Source organism: Thermobia domestica, chromosome 3 (assembly GCF_964235325.1).
Source record: "Thermobia domestica chromosome 3, izTheDome1.hap1.1, whole genome shotgun sequence".
Classification (NCBI taxonomy): Eukaryota; Metazoa; Arthropoda; class Insecta; order Zygentoma; family Lepismatidae; genus Thermobia; species Thermobia domestica.
Genome location: NC_137456.1, coordinates 158,472,176 through 158,491,765, shown reverse-complemented (window position 1 = coordinate 158,491,765; position 19,590 = coordinate 158,472,176). Strand labels below are relative to the sequence as shown.

Sequence of the window (19,590 nt, the reverse complement as noted above, 5' to 3'; positions counted from 1 at the left end):
TTCGGTATATTCTAGTCTATGAACGTATATATTTTAGAAATCATATATATATATATATATATATATATTGTCTGCTTTATTAAGAAAGTAGAAGAAAAGTATTGACCCGACTGAATTTGAATCTAGAAGCCGTATATTCACAACCACCGCATCAGATTCCACCGACTAGCCTTAAGTCACTTTGAGTCCCATGCACTTGCAGGTAAAGATATATATCGATCGCGCAGCAGAGGTTTTCGTTGCGCCTCTGGTGGAGAATAAATACTAGGTTTGTGCATAGAAATCTTGCTGTAGTTGCATATATATTTCATGCAGTTACATGTGATTTGTTTTTGTAACTGTATGTTGTAAATTTAATCTTAAAGAGCGAAAATTTGCTTGTGTGTGTGTGTGAGCAACGCCACCCTGATACTAAGTGGTCGTGATGAGAGTCCTCTTCACATATTAAAAAAAAAAATCCGAGTTGCTGCTCAATATTTGAACGAAGGAAGTTAGGAGGATAGTACATTTTCTACAAAAAATATAGGAAATATTAATAAAAAAAAAATCAGACGATAAATTATAGTAGTATAACACAGAACAAGTATTGTTACCTGTGTGGTGTGTCTTCAAGTATTATTTTTCTATGTTATTTTGCAAACCTCTCCGTTCGCTTATTCATTTAGTTCTATCCAGATTACCTGTTTGTTAATTCATATATTTCTCTTCCCTTCGGGGAAAAAGGATAACTTCTGCACTTAAGGCCAAAATTTGGTAGATTTGTAAACCTTTTTATTTTTTATTATATGTATATATATATATAATATTTTCTTTTTGAATGGATAACTGTACACTGAAAAATTTATGATTATAAGGAGTCTGCCATATTCTAAGAATGAGAAAGACGGTATAGAAATTAACAATTTCGGCCTTAAGTGCTGAAGTTAAGAGAAAAACATGAATTAAAAAGCAGTTCAGGACGTAATCTGGAGATTAGGACTACTTGAATGAGCCGTGAGGTTTGCGAAACAAATTTAAAAAAATGATACTTCAAGATACACTACACAGGTAATAATATTTGTTTCAGTACGTTAAAATGCACACTTGACGTATTATGGTAGTACTTGAATTGTATAGAAGTACTGATGCTGTGTATAGCAATTTTAGTATGATAGATGTATGTATATTCCATTAACAAGTTAACTAATTCGTCCTTTATTAACTTCACAAAGATCCGAGGGATTCCCAGGGTGGTGGTGGTGGCAGAGGTAGGCAATTTGTGGTGAAAGTCAGTGTTCTTGCTTTTCATTCAATTTACTGATCTATTTAGACCTTAGGCAGTAAGATTTTTTTCAAGTCCTCAGTCCTTATCACGAAATGTGTTTTGTAGTAATCTACAGGTCTTGAAAACGAAATCAGTATAACATTTTTCACACATTATCATAGATAGACCAAATAAGAACTTTCGTGGAAATGTGTACATGAGTATGGATACGTAAGAAATTGGTGATACATATATATTGATTATGATGTTCTCCAAACATTGATTTGGTATAATCATAGGGCATTTTCTTAAATTTTACTTGTTTATTAGGAACTAACTGAAATACCTAGCGTTGGATGGAAAGAGTAGGTTTATGAAAAATATTTGAAGGGGTGTTCGACTGCCCTTTGTCCCCTACTATGTGTATTTGAATTGTGACATGAAGAAAACTCAGTTTGACCCAAATTCTGGGTTCAGAAATGCAGGCATTATTCTTTTTATATACATATAAACCCTTTCTCCTATTAGAATACACATTTGAATCAAAGTGAAATTAGTAAAATACAGATCGATCCAAGTGTTCAAAAATTGTATTTAAAGTGGATCAACGTTTCTTGACTTGAATAATTGTATGAATGCAGAATGGGATAAAGTATTTTAGAAATTGCTCCATCCCCCTATCCATAAAAGCGGAATTTCCAGACCCACTGGAGCACAAGAACACTTATTTTTAATAAGAATTTAATGCTCCGAGTTACACTTTCCAAAAATAAAAGGCTTGTGAAGTACACAGTTTTTGTCATAATCTTTACAGTTACCTCTTTTCCTTTGAACCCCTTTCTCTTCCCATAGAATACGCATTAAAATTTACAAATAGCCAACCGTCTTTTCGATATAGTTAACTTGAGAAACATGCCAGACCAGTGGTGTAAATTTGTATACCGTACAAACATTCGTGCCGTGAATCATTTTTATAAGCTAGATTGGTTTCCTTTCAACACGAAGTCGGTTGAGTTATTTAGCTTAGTGATGGCTAATTTCTAACGCTACTCGAACCAGAGCAAAACAAGAATCAAACTTGGTCATTTTACAGTTTCCTGTATTCTCTGTCTTGTATATCTACGTAAATCAGACCTTGAGCTACGAACATTTGAAAGTTACTGTAAGAAATATACAAATAGTTGCTCAACGTTTCACATTTAGAAGCAATTCTCGAACCACCCCGTCATTTGCCTGGTGTAAATGAGGAAAATCCAGGAAAACCTCATTCAGAGTAGCTGGCCTGAAAAAGCATTTTACACTTTTTCGACCGAGCGCCCCCACCTGCAATTTTTAAGATAAGCAAACATATTAACGACGTTTAAATTCATGGAAAATTTTCGAAGCTGACGAGTGATAACATGATTGATTCGAGGTCACCGTCATTTGACCATCACTAATTTAGATAATATTAAACAGTTTTAGGAGATACTGCCTTATATATATATATCCTCGACACTAAGGAGATTGACCTCGAATCAATCATGTTATCACTCGTCAGCTTCGAAAATTTTCCATGAATATGCTTAAATTTAAACGTCGTTAATATGTTTGCTTATCTTAAAAATTGGAGGTGGGGCGCTCGGTCGAAAAAGTGTAAAATGCTTTTTCAGGCCAGCTACCCTGAATGAGGTTTTCCTGGATTTTCCTCATTTACACCAGGCAAATGCCGGGGTGGTTCGAGAATTGCTTCTAAATGTGAAACGTTGAGCAACTATTTGTATCTGTTGATGACAGAAGTTGGATGATTTCTGTAGTATACAAACTACTGAACAAACTTTTGAAATGTATTGTACGAATATGAATTTCTATGTTTTACATTTGAAAACCATTATTACATCTACATCTCCCCGTTATAATTTAGTGCTAAAGTTAACTAAGTCGCTAACACAATGCTGGGTGGGGATGGGGGCACACGATCCTGGGTTTGAATTCTGCTTTACTGCCTTATATATATCCTCGACACTAAGAAGGGAGATTGACCTCGAATCAATCATGTTATCACTCGTCAGCTTCGAAAATTTTCCATGAATATGTTTAAATTTAACCGTCGTTAATATGTTTGCTTATCTTAAAAATTGGAGGTGGAGACGCTCGGTCGAAAAAGTGTAAAACGCTTTTTCAGGCCAGCTACCCTGAATGAGGTTTTCCTGGATTTTCCTCATTCACACCAGGTAAATGCCGGGGTGGTACCTAACTTTACAGGTCCCAGGCCGCATCCTTCCTTCCCTTTCCTCGGATTGTGTGCTCGCCGAGGGACGTTATCCCTCAAAACATGAAGGGCTAAATGGCCATAGATGGCGAAAGCCCAGAAACCAAAATCCTTAAAAGAGCTCCTTCGTGGCTAAGCGGTTAGCATACGCGCCTTTAGCGTGGGAGACCCGGGTTCGATTCCCGGCGGGAGCTCATGTGGTTCGGATTCCACGTTAATCAGTAGGTCCACGTCTCATATAGCCTCGCTGCTGAAAGGGACGCTAAACTAAAAATCAACTCAACAACAACTAAATCCTTAAAAATTGGAAGCAATATTTCGTATTCTTCTGTCGAGTATCATCTTCGTAACGATTTCTTTACGCAATATATTTTAATTGATGACTCAGTTCAATGAATTTTATGTTCATGTTTAAAAGCATTGCAAACATTAGCATATGTAAATACTCTTACCCATTACATACCCACACAAACACGCTAGTCCTTCCACTGTAATAAATGGTAACAAAACCTACCTGATAGCTAGAAAACAAAGTGGTCTGTAGTTTTCATTTATCAAAAATTGACCCTATCCAGAAACAAGACAAGACCTGGATTGATAGGAAAATAGTCATCATTTTCATCAGTTGCATCATCCATCTCTATTGGTAGGTCTACCTCTAACTACTTAAGATGACTTTTATAATTTTCCTTTGGACTGATCTGATTAGAATTATCAATATGTGTTATTGTGCACCACAGTTTGTACTTTTAATGTGTATGGATGTATTCAGTGTTGTCACTAGGCTATAAAATGCAACCAAAGAAATAATTTTTAACAGCGTAACGTATTACCCGTTAAAAATTAGTTAACGATCCGGTTTTGTAGATGGGAATTCCAGCGCTGAAAGGCAAGGTAATAGAAGCAATCTTGTTACATCTTTTTTTCTGAGTCATATGTTCTTGAACGCGTAGTATAATAATTTTAGAGACAACGTAAGAACTATAAAGGAGGCTAAATTAGAAATTGAAAATTTGCAAAATATTGCAGATTTTTTTAAATAATCTTAAATACACGAATGGTCTTGTTTGGTCTATTGTGTATTTGCCAAATTTGCATGGTTTACATGCTTTGCTGCTCTGAACAATTTGCATGTGATGTATTAGAATATTGTAAAAAAAAGAATCAGCAGAAATCCAAGTTTCTTTAGAGAAATAGTTTATTTTTCTAACCGCGATTTCGGAGGATGTTAGATTTATGCTGATGGTCAGTAAAGTTATTTGGTCTAGGAATTAATTCGTGCGGTTTTACAAAAGATGGCGTAACTAGCTTATTGTCCCATAGTTTCGTTGATCCGAACATGCGTTGAAAACTACTGTCATTGAGCATCTTGTTTAGTATATGTCAGTTGCTTGAAGCGGAAACAACAACATTTTTTCTTCAACTGAAAATGGCGCATTTTGTGCCTGATAAAGTGTTTTTGCGGGGAGTTATTCTTCATTGCTTTAACATGAAGAAAAGTGCTACCGCAAGTCATCATATTTTAGTGGAAGTGTTTGGTGACCATGCTCTAGCTGAGCGAACGTGTCAGAAGTGGTTTGCACGGTTTAAAGGTGGTGATTTCAGCTGGGAAGACCAAAAGCAATTTGGACAGCCAAAAGAATTTGAAGATGAAGAATTGAGAGCATTGCTTGATCAGGATTCGTGTCAAACGCAGGACGAACTTGCAGAAGCATTTGGAGTTGAGCAAACAACAGTTTCCAAACGTCTCAAAGCCATAGGAATGATTCAAAAGATGTCTTATTGGGTTTCACATGAATTGGAAAGAAAGACGTTGAAAGAAGAAAAACCGTTTGCGAATTGCTGCTTCAAAGACAGAAAAGGAAGGGATTTTTGCATCGAATTGTAACTGGTGATGAGAAGTGGATTCATTACGAGAATCCTAAACGAAAAAAGGCCTGGGTGAAGCAAGGTGAAGCAGGTCCTTCACAACCGAAACGAGATATTCATTGTGCAAAGGTTATGCTGTATATATGGTGGGATTTCAAACGTGTGGTGTACTATGAACTTCTGAAACTTGGTGAAACTATTAATGGACACCGCTATCGACTACAATTAATGCGTTTGAAGCAAGCTCTGGCCTGAAAACGACCAGAATGGAATAACAGGCATAATAAACTTATTTATCAAGATGATAACGCTCGACCACATGTCGCAAAACCTTTCAAAACCTATTTGGAAAATGTCGGATGGAAAGTGTTACTCCACCCGCCATATTCACCAGACACTGCTCCGTCTGACTACTACTTGATCGATTGCATGAATAACGATTTGATTGGACAGCGGTTCAGTTCTTCAGAAAATATCGAAAAATGGATCTTTGATTAGATTGCGTCGAAAGATGAGGAATTCTTTCGACACGGAATCCGTAAATTGCCTGAAAGATGGGAGAAAGTAGTGGCTAGCGATGGACAATATTTTTGTTAACGTATTCATTTACTTTGTTTCTGAAATAAAGCTTCAATTTTTATTAAAAACCGCACGAATTAATTCCTAGACCAAATAGTATTTTATTCATTTTTGTGTGTTACACCGCATGCTTATTTTTTAGGAGTTAAAAAATGTTAATTGTCTGCCTTATGTGGTCATTGTGAATATTTTTTAATGAATACACATACACAACCCGTAGAACTTAATATATAGTAATATTTCAATTGTCGCTCTGGCATAACATGAAGAAATACAATTGAGGATAAAGAATTTTTATCGTTTAAGGTAGAAATTATTAAAATGTAGTAATGTCTCATTCAGTGTGCGAATCGAACCGTAGAATTTTTCGTTGATAAAACCTCGAAACTGTACACCATGAAAATTCGTAAACACACTCATTTGTTTACTGCGTCTGATACTTAATCTAATATTAACTGTATTGTTCCGATGTTTCCAGACACCTCCTTTAGCAAATCGGACAACTAACTGGCAATCCATCTCACTTCTCAAAATGTCCTTTTATATTGTTTTGCTAATATGATATAAATTCCTTGCACTAGAATCATCATCGTTTGAAGTTGTTTATTGCTGTGAAAAACTTCTGCAATATTTTTTATGAAGACTTCTCTAATTTTGTTTGTAGAACATTGTAAAAATTTTATTCATTTTTAACAGGCAGTTTGTGAAGCTCTGTTACTATTTGAAATCAATGTTAAACGTTAATTATACAATAAACTTCAATGAGTATACATTTCTTTAATTTATTTTCAATCCAAACACAAGCGTGTTTACATTATATAGTAAAATATTTAGCTAATTTATTACTTAGTTACGACTCAGAATTTCTTCAGGCCACAAGAAGACCTGCCAACACAAACAATCGGGAAAAATTTCCGTCAGTCCAGGAGATAGAAGAAACAATGTACAAAACAGTTAATAGTGATATTTTGTAATAAGGTAGCTAAGTAATTTGTATTGTAATCGCTTGTATGTTATGAATAATAATAAATAACATATAATCTTGTATGTTATGAATAATAACTGTACAGGGTGTCCGAGAAGTCCTTCCCTGATTACAGAAATTGATAACTCAGGCTAGAAATATGAAACTGGTGTTGAATTGTTTACAAACTATAAAAGTTTTTGTCTGTGTTAGGTTTGTTCTGTTTTTCCAAGTCTCAATTTTTTTGTTTTAGGTTTGTAGTACGTAAGTAAGAAGCCGTGCCTATCTCGATAGGACATTTCCTGGGCGATGGATTGGTCGTGATGGACCAATAGCTTGGCCTCCACGCTCTCCTGTCATAACCCCATTGGACTTCTTTTTATGGGGTTATGTCAAGGATGAGGTCTACCGAACACGTGTACCAGATCTTGAAACCCTGCAGCAACGAATAACCACAGTCGTTGCATCGATCCCTCCAGTGATGTTGGCTAATGTGTGGATGGAAATTGAATATCGCCTAGATGTGCTACGTGCTACCAAGGGTGCTCATGTGGAAGTGTACTGATGTGACCAAAACTTTTATAGTTTGTAAACAATTCAACACGTTTCATATTTCTAGCCTGAGTTATCAATTTCTGTAATCAGGGAAGGACTTCTCGGACACCCTGTATAATTAACGTTTAACATGGACTTAAGATTATAACAGCGTCTAGAGTGTGTTAAAAGTGATGAAAATTTCTACAAACGTGAACAAAATTATAGAAACCTTGATCTTAAAAAATAAATAAAATAAAAAACCAGCATAAGTTTTCCACAGCAATAAACAGTTTCAAATGAAGAGAATTCTAGTACATGGAATTTACATTATCATACTAACAAAATAGTAAAATTCTGAGAAGTGAAATTGATTGTCAGTGAGTTTTCCGATTTGCTGAGGAAGCTGTCAGGAAACAGGAAGTATTACATTTAATCTAAGCCAGCTTCGGAATGTAGTTACGAGTTCACGTTCCGTCTTTCAGACTTGAGAAATTTCACGCATATTTTGGGAGCTTTTTCTTGGGTGTATGGTTAGCAAATAAGTCTTTAGCATGGGACACTAGGATTTGATACCGGGTGGAATCCTGCGTGATTCAAATTCAGCATTAAACACTAGGTCTACGTTTCTGTGCTGAAAATGAACGGTCAAATGAATTTTCATATGTTGTGCAAACTACTAAAATGCAATAAATACTTGAATTTCAATGCATCAAAAAATATTTTCATGTGTGTCTTTACCAATTTATAAAGATACGAAAAATGAAGCCATAGATATACCACATTGACTTGACATCTATTCTTCCTTTCCAAGCGCTGTTATCGGCTGAAGGAATTTCACTCCCTTTCGCTAAGGCTCTTTCGCTTAGCAACAGCTGATTCCTTATTGGCCCAACGCATGGGTTTGTCGAGGGTGTTAGTCCAGTCGAATTAATTCAAAAACGGGCCAAACCTAGACATTTAGAATAAAAAGGTGGGACCTTCTGTAATTTGTTCGTGATCTCTTCCTCATTAACCTCCAGAAAATTAAAAAAAAAAAAAAATCCAGTTGTAGGTTTTCCGCCATTTTGAATAAATAGTCTGCTATCATGGATTTCTCAAATGCACTTAGTTTATGCCACATAACTTCTAAACTAATTAACATAGAATGATCATTATTTCTTTATTATACTTTAATGTTATGGGCAATGTAATAAGTTATTATCACCTTCCTCGGAATTCCCATTTCTGCATAACTTTAGGATAAAGTGAAAAATTGGGATCTGTATTAGGGGACATGTTCTTTTCATTACCTCATACAATCAACATAACATAGAAATATGAAAAAAGTGCTCGAATAAAAGTTATTAGAATTTTTATAAGCTTTAAAACGATGTATATATTGTCACTATATACAATGTCAGAGATGCGCAATGAAGCTTTAAACGCTCAGAGATGCGCACAGTTTCTGTAGAAATATATCAATGAATCATTTAACACGAAGAAAAAGATATTTAGTGATTTAAGACGGTTTTTCATTGTAATTTCCGGTAAGTATCAACAGGTTTTGATGTCCGGCTAGTTTAATAAATAGTTCGTAAACAGTGGCGTCGGCAGGGGGTGCGCAAGAACCCATAAGAAGACTTTCGCACAGCTTTCTGTATGTAGGACTATGTGTCCATTAAAATTAGTGTTTGAGATAAACGTTTTAAAAAGATGATGAAATCTATTGAAATATGTTTTACTGATTGTTACCGTGCAAGAAAATCCAGTTGCGGGTTTTCTGCCTTTTTGAATAAATAGCCGTAGTCCAATGCAGCTACGCCAAAAATCGATCAAACTTAAAGATTCCTTTTAAAAAAAGAATAAACTTGTTAAAATATGTTCTATGTATTGATATTATACTAAAACAGTCCCCAAATTTGTTTTTTGTTTTTTCATATTTTTTTCGGCCAATTATATGAACAATGTGAGGTTTATCACAAAACACTATGGTAACTAATGTATTGTGTTTAATCGTTATGATGGTGGACCTAGCGTAAAGGATATAAAACACTGGACATAAACAAAGAAACCATGAATACGCGTAATTGTTGAGGATAACATCCACGCTGTTCGTTTATCTCAACAGGAATTTCTTTCAACACAAAGAATTTCTTTCAACACAAAGAACAAATCCGAATTGATATTACTTCTGACGAAATATCTCGAGAAATCTGGTTGTACCGTACATCAATCACCTGGAGATGCAGACACATTAATTATGTTAATCGCAACAAATCTTGCAAAAGCTGGCTTATCGGTAATAGTTGGAGAAGATTCAGATATTTTGGTTCTGATGGTAGCACTCGCAACAGCTGAGACTTATACGTTTATTCCTGGCTCGAAGCCACCACATAAGATACCAATACAACAGTACCAAACTTCAGAGAACATTGGGAGATAAGCTGAACTGCATTTTATTTCTGCATGCCTTCACTGGTTGTAATATAACTTCTGCTCCACACAGTAAAGGGAAGAAAGTTGCGTACAAAATACTGTAAAAAAAAAATTAAGAACTGCGTCGAGAAATGGATGTTTTCAACAACCCAACATCATCTGGTAATGATGTGGCAGCTACTGGAGAAAAATGTTCTTAGCGTTATATAGATGTACAGAAAGAAAATCTGAATTGTACAAGATTCTGCATTTACAAAAAGATTGTATCCAAACAACGCATTAGTGACACTTTCAACTTAGCAGTACTATCTCCAACAACAGCTGTTGCAAATCAGCGTAGTCTCCATGTATTCTATCAAGTTCAGAAGTGGAAAATCAAGAGATGACTCCAACTGAATTTAGCTGGAGAATTTGTGATGATTTTCTTTCTATAACATCATTTGAACGAAGTGCTCCAGAAGATTTGTTAAGCTTACAGCATGCATCTGTCAGGCGAACTGCGGAAAGAATTGTGGGTGCAAAAGAAGAGAGCTAGATTTTACATCATTTTGCGGGCAGAGTAGTGGACACGGATGTGGTAATAGCACTACTTTAATTGAAGATTCAGATTAAGGGAGTGATGATGAAGCTATCACCAAAACCACCTTCTTTGAGAAGGAAGTTAACGAAAACTGTGGACATTCAACTGCTAAATGCCATCGAGAAAAGTAAGTCTCAAAGTACACTGGTATATTTAGAACTTCTGTTTAAGTTCATTTATCATCGCAAGGCTTTTTACGGTGACATACACACTGATCAGCAGTTGAATTTGATATAGCAAGACAGTTCCAGAAACCACCCTGCAGAGGCTCCACCAGTGCAGGTGAATGAAATGCATCGTGAGGGTACTGCTGCCGTGTACATCCTCCCTAGGTATCCGTGTCAGTGCATTGTGTGATGGGCAAGACAAAGGACCTGAGTGCATTTGACCATGGTCAAATTGTAGGGGCCAGACGACTGGGTGGCTCGATTTCGGAAGTGGCTGCGGCACTCGGATATTCAATGGCAACTGTGTCAAGGATATATCGTGAGTACCTGGCTTCCGGTAAAACCGCACCCACACGGGCAACTGCCGCGGTCAGGGGCGTGTCTACGACGGGGGTAGACGCATTCGGCCCGCATTGTAACAGCGATAGACGAGCCACAGTGCGTCAAATCGTGGGGAGGTTCAGTGCAAGACGACAACGCCGTGTCAGGAGCCCCACAATTCGCAACCACCTGCTCGTCATGGGGTACAGAAGCCATCGACCCTCGTGAGTATTCCTTCTAACAGCACAGCACAGGAAACGACGTCTAGCATGGGCAAAGGAACATTGCCTCTGGACTGTGGAAATGCAGAAAAAGATTGTCTGGACAATTTCACATTGGTACATGCCGATGAACCGGCAAGGATGCGTCGCCAACCGCAAGAGAAAATAGATCCATAGTGACAGCAGAGAACTGTGCAGGTCGGTGGTGGTGGTGGTATTCTCATCTGGGGCATGTTTACGTGGACTGAAATGGGTCCCCTAACACGTGTAACACAGTCCCTCACAGGTAAACGATACCGCGATATTCTGGACGACCATGAATTGCCATTTGCTACGCTGCTACATCCAGGTGGTGACCTCATCTTGCAGCAGGACAATGTTCCGGCCCACCTCTCTAGGGTGGAAGCAAACTGGTTTGATGAGCACTCCTCTGATCTGGCAACACTTCTTAGCAACACGGTCATTGAACCTCAATCCGATCTAACACATTTGGGACGCCATAGAACGACGCCTTTGGCTGTGAACCGTCGTTCAACTAACCTGCAAGCTCTGTGGGAGACTTTGCAGCAGATATGGATTGATATTCCACAACAACACTTCAGGCGCCTCGTGGAGTCCATGCCACGGCAGGTAGCCGCCGTTATCAAAGCGAAAAGTGGTGTTACATGCTATTAGGTAGGTGTCTGGTGATCAGTGTATATTGTCTACCTTTTTATATCTACAATACTTTTAAGTTTAGCAGTTTAATAGATGCGCAGAAGAATCTAAGCACAATTATAAAAGCTAGTACGTACAATGAAATAGTGAAAAATCATAAAACAGGATATGATGGTATTTGCTGTAAATCGGGTACAAAATTTATCTCAAATAATTTCGGTAAGTATATTTTCCTTCATTTCTAATAATTAATCTCTTGTTTAAATCATTATTTTTATTTTTCCTAAATTTATATTTTCAAGAACTAGTAGATAAAACTTTAAGGTACACTGAACTTTTGGTAACGCGCAGGCACGTAGTCAAGGTGAAGGTCCGGACCCCACCTTCGAAACCAGAAATGACACATAGGCCTACATACAGAAAGCTGGTGCGAAAGTCTTCTTATGGGTTCTACGGACCCTCTGCCGACGCCACTGTTTACGAACTATTTATTAAACTAGCCGGACATCAAAACCTGTTGATACCGGAAATTATAATGAAAAACCGTCTTATTCACTAAATATCTTTTTCTTCATCTTAAATGATTCATTTATATGTTTCTACAGAAATTGTGCGCAGTCCGATGATGTTTAAAGCTTCATTGCGGACCTCTGACATTGTATATAGTGACAATATACACGTTTTAAAGCTTATGAAATTTCTGTCAACTCTATTATATTAAGTTGTGTGAGGCAATGAAAAGAATATGACCCCTAATACAATCCCAGTTTTTCACTTTAGGATAAAGTTATGCAAAAATGGTTACTCGGAGAAAGGTGATGATAACTTATTACATTGCCCATAATATTAGAAGTATAATAAAGAAATAATGATCCTTCTACGTTAATTAGTTTAGAAGTTATGTGACATAAACTAAGTGCATTTGAGAAATCCAAGATGGCAGACTATTATTCAAAATGGCGGGAAAACCCACAACTGGATTTTTTGGAGATTAATGAGAAAGAGATCACGAACAAATTCTAGAAGGTCCTATCTTTTTCTAAATGTCTGCCTCAAACCTTATTTTGACTGCACTATGTGAGCTTTAGTTCGTATTTTTGCCACGGATCAAGACATTTTAGCAGCACTTTAGTTAACTTTTCATCAATACTTTTTTGTGTTAGTTTCATATTACACCGCCAGTAATTACGTATGTTAATGGATGTGTAACCAAATGATTTTTACAGAATCAATTGATAAATTAATTTTGAAGAAATTGTTTGAGCGGTGTTGGCAGCATGTTATTTTCCACTTCTTGAAGAGCTTAAATTCCTTGTACTGAGTAAAGTATTTAAGTTTAAATTAAATAATTAATGTAGTACACGTGCTGGATATATGTTTGTGCAGTGTCAAATTCGTTGTTACTTTTTCTGTATATGTACCTCACATCAGCATTTAATGAATGTCTTCAAAATGAATAATCGCTAGAGGACGTGAAGGCGGGAATTGATTTTGTAGGAAAGCTGTACTAAGCCGGTTTCGCCGCAATTGTCGATGTGACTTTCCTTTTGCAGAACTTTGCATTTGTCACTACATTTATTAGTACATCGAATATTGAGATGCAGTAAATAAAAGAGTAAGTTTACAAGTTGTTATAAGCATGCATCAATTCATATTCTTAAATAGTTGATGTTATTTGTTGCCGCACACGTTAACAGTTAATTATATGTTTGAGAAGTTTTTGAAGATCATGTCAAATAAAGGTGAATCATAAGCCTTGGAATATTTCCATAATCTAAAGAGCAGACGCGTGTATACGTTGATCGATCGACCATAAGTACAAGGTGCATCTGGCCCAAGATATAGTGTGGCAGGCGTACTATCTAACATGGAGGCCGCTACTTCATCAGTATCTTTAATCAGTTTTTTAATGGCAATGCTAAACAACGTCTGATACGTGTACTGTTACTGCATGAATTCGGACTGCGGCAGCAGCTTAAAACATTTGTCATGCAAGAGGGAAGAGTGTTGAACCACAGCAACTTGTTAGTTCCAAAAATTTCGTGTAGGTTGTAAAAATGTCTGAGATCAGCCAAGATCCGACCGTCCTAGGGTAACAGATTCTCAGATCATACGATACGCATTTAGGAAAGTCCATCCACCAATACACGACGATTAAGTCAAGTCAACCCGACACGTCCCAGTCCACTGTAGTGCTTCACCTTCACGAACTCGAGACAATCATCAGGAGCTGCTGCATTGTGCGACATAAGTTGACTCTAGCTCAGAGATGAGTGGAGTGTACCGAGCCGACAGCTGCTGCTAATCCGCGTATTGTGAATTTCCTGAAACAGATTGTCACTTGCGACGAAAAGTGGGAATTTTTCCGAAATCTGAATATGCAAATACAGTGGTTGATGCAAAATCTGCTGTGCTCTGTGTATGGTGGACTACGAGGGAGTAATTCACTTCGGAGTTCGTTCCTAACAGTCGTACTACCAATGTCGACCTTTATTCCGAACAGTTAGAACGGATGTATGCTGCACTACGCTATGGTAAATTGAAAGCGCACCCTGCTGTAACAAAATATTGCAAATCCGTATTCGATTCGAAAAACGCAACAAAAAATTCAGGAACTTGATAACATCGAACTGCTGCTACGCCTGGCATAGAGTCTTGACTTTGCCCCATCGTACTACTACCTGTTTTGGACCATGTCGCACTTCGTGAAATCCGATGCTCACCAACCAGCATTAAGTGAAAACAATAGTGACTGACTTTGTCTCTAAGAACAAGACGTGGTTTCGACGTTAAATCGAGCTACTGGGAGGAAGGTCACTGCAAACAGTCGAACGTGAGGGGCTGTACTTTGAATGTTAATCTGCTTTCATTGTACTGTAATAAATACAGATATGTTGTGTATCAGAATATCGCATGTTATCTCATCCTTGTATATAAAAGTATGGATCCATTCTGAAATAAACTCTTTAAAGATGGACGTGGCATATAAACACACAGCGTATCGTTCCGTTGAGGACGGTTGTGATTTATAAGCCTTACTTGCCTTTAATTTGTCAAATAAATCATTCTATTGCCTAATCATAGACTTGAATGGCTTAAACGACATCAATTTTTGTGCGTCTGTGAAGAAAGACTGATAGCCGTCCCTAAAAAGTTAATTTGACAATTGTACCGTTTCGGTACAAAATTATAGACAACAAATTTTATTGAATAACAAAAAACTGTAGAGATACAAGAAACTGAGTAGGACATTTGAGAAGAAATTGTGTAAGAAAGGACATGTGCAATAAAAAAAGGAGGGGGAAAGCGTAAATGATTGACAGTACTAAAGAGATTTGTAGAGGCCTGAGCCGCATGAAAGCTACTAAATTCGCAGTAGTGTTCTGTGCATAGTGGAACTACGAGGAAGTAACACCTGGAGTTCGTTCCTAATGGTCGTGAGTGAGTTCCAATGGTGGCAGAATACTACGACGAAAACCAAGTATTTTGGTGCCGTTGAAAGAGACACTGAAGCACCTAGTAGGACTTCATCACTTTGGGACAAAGCATTTATCATCGCTCTTCGTAGATTTTCATCTTGTCTGCAAATGGCTTTCGCCAGTTGAATAGATTGTTCTAGTGTGCAAGCCTTAACCTCTGGAGTTTTCTTTTACTTTCGAAGATTTTACGAATGTCCCTCATTCTTGCATCAAATAAGACAAAGGTATTTAGATTAACTGACGTTTTTTTTTTCTTTCTTTTTTTTACTCACATAGGTATGCGTAGTCACAAGCAGATACACATTTAACAAACTTTTCTTCTGATGATAAATACAATGAGTAAATATCAGAAATGAATGAAGTCTTGTGTTTGGTTCACAGTCAAAAATATCAATGTTAAAATTTATTAGTTCTTTTCTAATTACAAATCAAAACTATTATTACGAAATACCATACTTATGATTATATTTTTGTAGACCCTCGGTAAAATGTTCTTGTCACACAAGGATAAAACCGATTATATATCCCCGCTTCTTTACCCTCATGTTCTTTTAACAGGTTATTTCAGACGTACAATCAGCGACAAAAGTTCTTTTCCGTTTGGTAAGATTCATCTTGGGAATACGGGTGGAACGTACCCCATTTCATCGAGTTTCAGGGCTGAATCGTGCAGAATTTTTTAAAGTTTAAGTTTACCAAAAACTTTACACAAATTGTCCTTCTATTCAGAAGTTATTTACGAAGCTAATTTCATCAAATGGAACGAACTTCGCCGCTAACTGCATCATGAAATGAGGGTTTCTAACTTCAAATTACGTTAAGTGCATCAAAGCGTCATGAGGCAATTTGCTGGAATAAGGAAGGTCACATTACGTGGAAATTATATTGATTAATAAAGAACGATTTTTCTCATTTTTATTATAATTGCCCCTACCATTTTTCAGAATCAGATCTCAATGTTAAACTGTTAGCTACTTCTTAATTATTTAATATGACCTGTTATTACACTTTTATTATACATTAGTTGTAGTTTGCGTCGTGTGTTCAGCACATTCAGCAAAAATATATTAGCTCGGATTTCATAATTATTGTGATGACAGTTTTAAACATAATTAACAAAATCGGTAACTAATGCCATGTAGTCTGCATAAGTTAAAAGTTAATGGAATATTTTCTTTTTCTGTTTCTAGATTAAGTGTACGGTATGCATGTTCAATCAAAATATCGCCATTTGTGTAATGCATGAGTCTTTATGCATGTTTCTTAATTGTTTCATTTGTAGAACATTTTATAATTCTCTCACTACATTCAGTTTTGCTTTTTAAGTGTGTGCTTAAAAATAGGAAGAAAACTAATCTTACGTCTGATAATACTTTTTAATATTAGACTAGGAAACTGAATTTCATCCACATACGTTTTTACACATGCCATACACATGTCCAAAAAAGGAATACATTCATTGATACATATACTATCAAAAACAGTTATTCTTACCTCTTCGTTCTTGGTAGATACCAATGAGCATTTGGATTGTTAGTAGTTTGCAATCATTTTTTGAATTCGATGTTTGGAAAGGAAGGGAAATTTGGTATATTTAACTTTATATACAACGGGATGTAGTACATTAGTCATTCTGTTTATTTATTTTTACTTGGAATTTTCCTTACATGTGCAGTTGGCGACAGTGTTTACACAGCTAAAGAATTTAGTTGATATATATATATATATATAATTCTAAATTTCAAAGAAAAGGGATATTACAATCTCCTATATTAAAAAATAAAAGAAAATAGAACACATGAAATTCCTTCGGGGTCATAAAATAATAGGAGGATAATAATTATGGAAAATTATATTTTTAGTTTCGTGTGTTTGTGTGGAGTGTTTTTATAAAACGCCCTAAAGAAAAGCAAAATTGCATAGCGGACTGAATGGACAGTTTTGTCAGTATTTGTCAAAACTACAAAATGCAGCAGAAGCATTTTAAACCCTCTGGGCAAATATAACAATAATTAAACATCATAATGTGAATTACATTCACATTTATTTTCCTTTAAAACTAGTAATCCTACTTTGTCATGCTTTTTGACGAAACATTTCTACTTATTTTATCATTAAATCTCGCTTGAATCTCTGATACTGTGTTTAAAAATTCGTGTCAAATGATTCAGACGTTTTCCCGTGATGTGATCATAAACAAGATTGCTTTCATTTTTATTTATATAGATAAAAGGGGACAAGATACAATGAGACTTCGTCTTGTTTATTGGATTCCGAATAAGCTTAGGTTAGTAGTTAGCGTCTTGCTTCATAGTCGAAAATCCCTTTGAATGGCGATCCCGAAAAGTTTTTTTTTTTTTTTTTTTTTTTTTTCTCTCACCCATCTAAGCTAATGAGATAATGGTACCTGGCTGATTTCACTGTTACTCGTTTCGATTCCAATGTAAATTAGCCTCCCTTGTAGGCTGTATCTGGAAAATTGTGTAATATGTATTAAGATGATCCATATTTTCCAAATTTTCTTTTTTCATCTTCTAAATTGGTTTCATATCAGCCCATAGTAACCCATGAGAAAAATCAACTCAATTAGTAACATCAAATGCTGTCAAACGACCTCAATTTTTGAATGCATTTAGAGTGCACAATATGAGGCAAAGATACTTTGTAAGTTTAGAATGGCTAGAGAGTGATTGACACAGTAAGTTGGATAGGGATAAGGAGGAAAGATCCGTATCTATTACTGATAGTACCATCATGACGGCTATCTTGATGTCTACCATATTGATGGCCGTGGCTCCCAAAATTTTTAATAGAAATAAATGAAATGAAATCTTCCAGTTTAACGTCCCACGTTTATGCCTGCTAGATTGAGACGTATAATTAAGGCAAGTGAATGATGGAAGAATTGGTGAAATGAGAATGTGGGAAAAATTAAAGTACTGCGAGAAAACCCACAACCGTGGTTGTCCACCACAAACTTACTTGTCCAGGAGTCGAATCAGGGACCTTACGCCCCAGCGATAAGCGATCTACCACTGAACCACCGTGCAAATTTTTAATAGAAAGGAAATAATGTCTTTTTTTTTTCTTAGTGGAGTATCTTTTCACTATAAATACAACATATGATTATATTTACAATTTATCCAATATTTACTAGTTATTATCTTCATAATATATGTGTATTAACTAACAATTGTTTTTCCAAACTTACAAGGTACTTTTGCCTTATATTACAAAGTATGTATTGTAAATGCATTGAAAGCGTAAGGTGGCTTGGGGCACCATTTAATGTTATTCACTTAAGCTCATTTTTTTCATGGGTTACTTTGGTATGATATGAAACTATTGTAGTGGCTGCTACTCAAAAAATCTCTGAAGCTGAAAAATAAGGACCCTCCTGATATTATCCATCACAAACTTTTTGATTTTTTCTATACAATTTATCGGATGCGTTATGTGCGTTGTATGAATTCATTGCTATTTGTATAAGTGACAACTCATTTGACTATTTTGAATTTTAATATTTTTCTGTAAGTGATGCTTCATTACAATGTGTTCATCTTTGCAGGAGGAGATCGTGGATACTTCGGTAACCGAGGCGGCTTTGGAGGACGTGGTGGTTTTGGCGGTTTTGGCGGAGGTCGTGGCTTCGGTGGTGGAAGAGGATTCGGCGGCGGAAGAGGCAGAGCAGACTATTGAACGAGTCATAACAATGAAAAGGATGAAGTTCACCGAAAACTGATTCTTAATTCAGTTACTCTTTGTTTTACATCATTCCTTAATGTGCATTGTGAAAAGAGAATTTGTGTACACGTGGAATATTTATTGTTAACTAAGATACTTTTATAAAATAGATCTTTATTTTCTTTCGTTTTATAGTGCAATGTCGTTCTATTGTGCATTGATTTGTATGCTGCTTGGAACATATCGCAAACATGCTCCAAAAGTACAAAAATAAAATATCCTTTAAACAAACTACATTATTATTATATCCTGTCTAAAGTGGCCTTTTGATACAAAAGGCATTGTTTTTGTGTTGTAGGAATATTAACGTGTCCAAGTGTATATCTGTGTAAAGAATCCATATTTACTTAGGTGTTTGTAGTACCTTTAAATTTCTTTTCACTCAAGCTTCTTATTTTCTAGTTTCTCATACGTATAATCCACTGTTTGCAGATAATATCTGCGAAAGTACCAAATGGTGCTTTTGTCACAGTGTATAAGATATTCATTATGAGTGTATCACAGCATTTGTGCTTCAGAAGTTACCATAAAAATTTTTCCCAGTGACCAATCTACGAGTGACG

General features: G+C 36.2%; 1 protein-coding gene across 3 annotated transcripts in view; it reads left to right on the top strand.

The window, feature by feature from the left end:
- mle (dosage compensation regulator mle) overlaps positions 1–19,258 on the top strand; it is a 127,123-nt gene extending 107,865 nt beyond the window's left edge. For 2 of the 3 annotated variants that reach the window (XM_081751937.1, XM_081751939.1), the window contains 2 exons: positions 1,212–1,247; positions 18,852–19,258. In XM_081751937.1, the coding sequence (XP_081608063.1) occupies positions 1,212–1,247; positions 18,852–18,982 (167 nt within the window). In that variant the 3' untranslated portion in view covers positions 18,983–19,258. The remainder of the gene's footprint in view (positions 1–1,211; positions 1,248–18,851) is intronic. The other variant, XM_081751938.1, reaches the window with a different exon arrangement.
- The last annotated feature ends 332 nt before the right edge of the window (positions 19,259–19,590 follow it).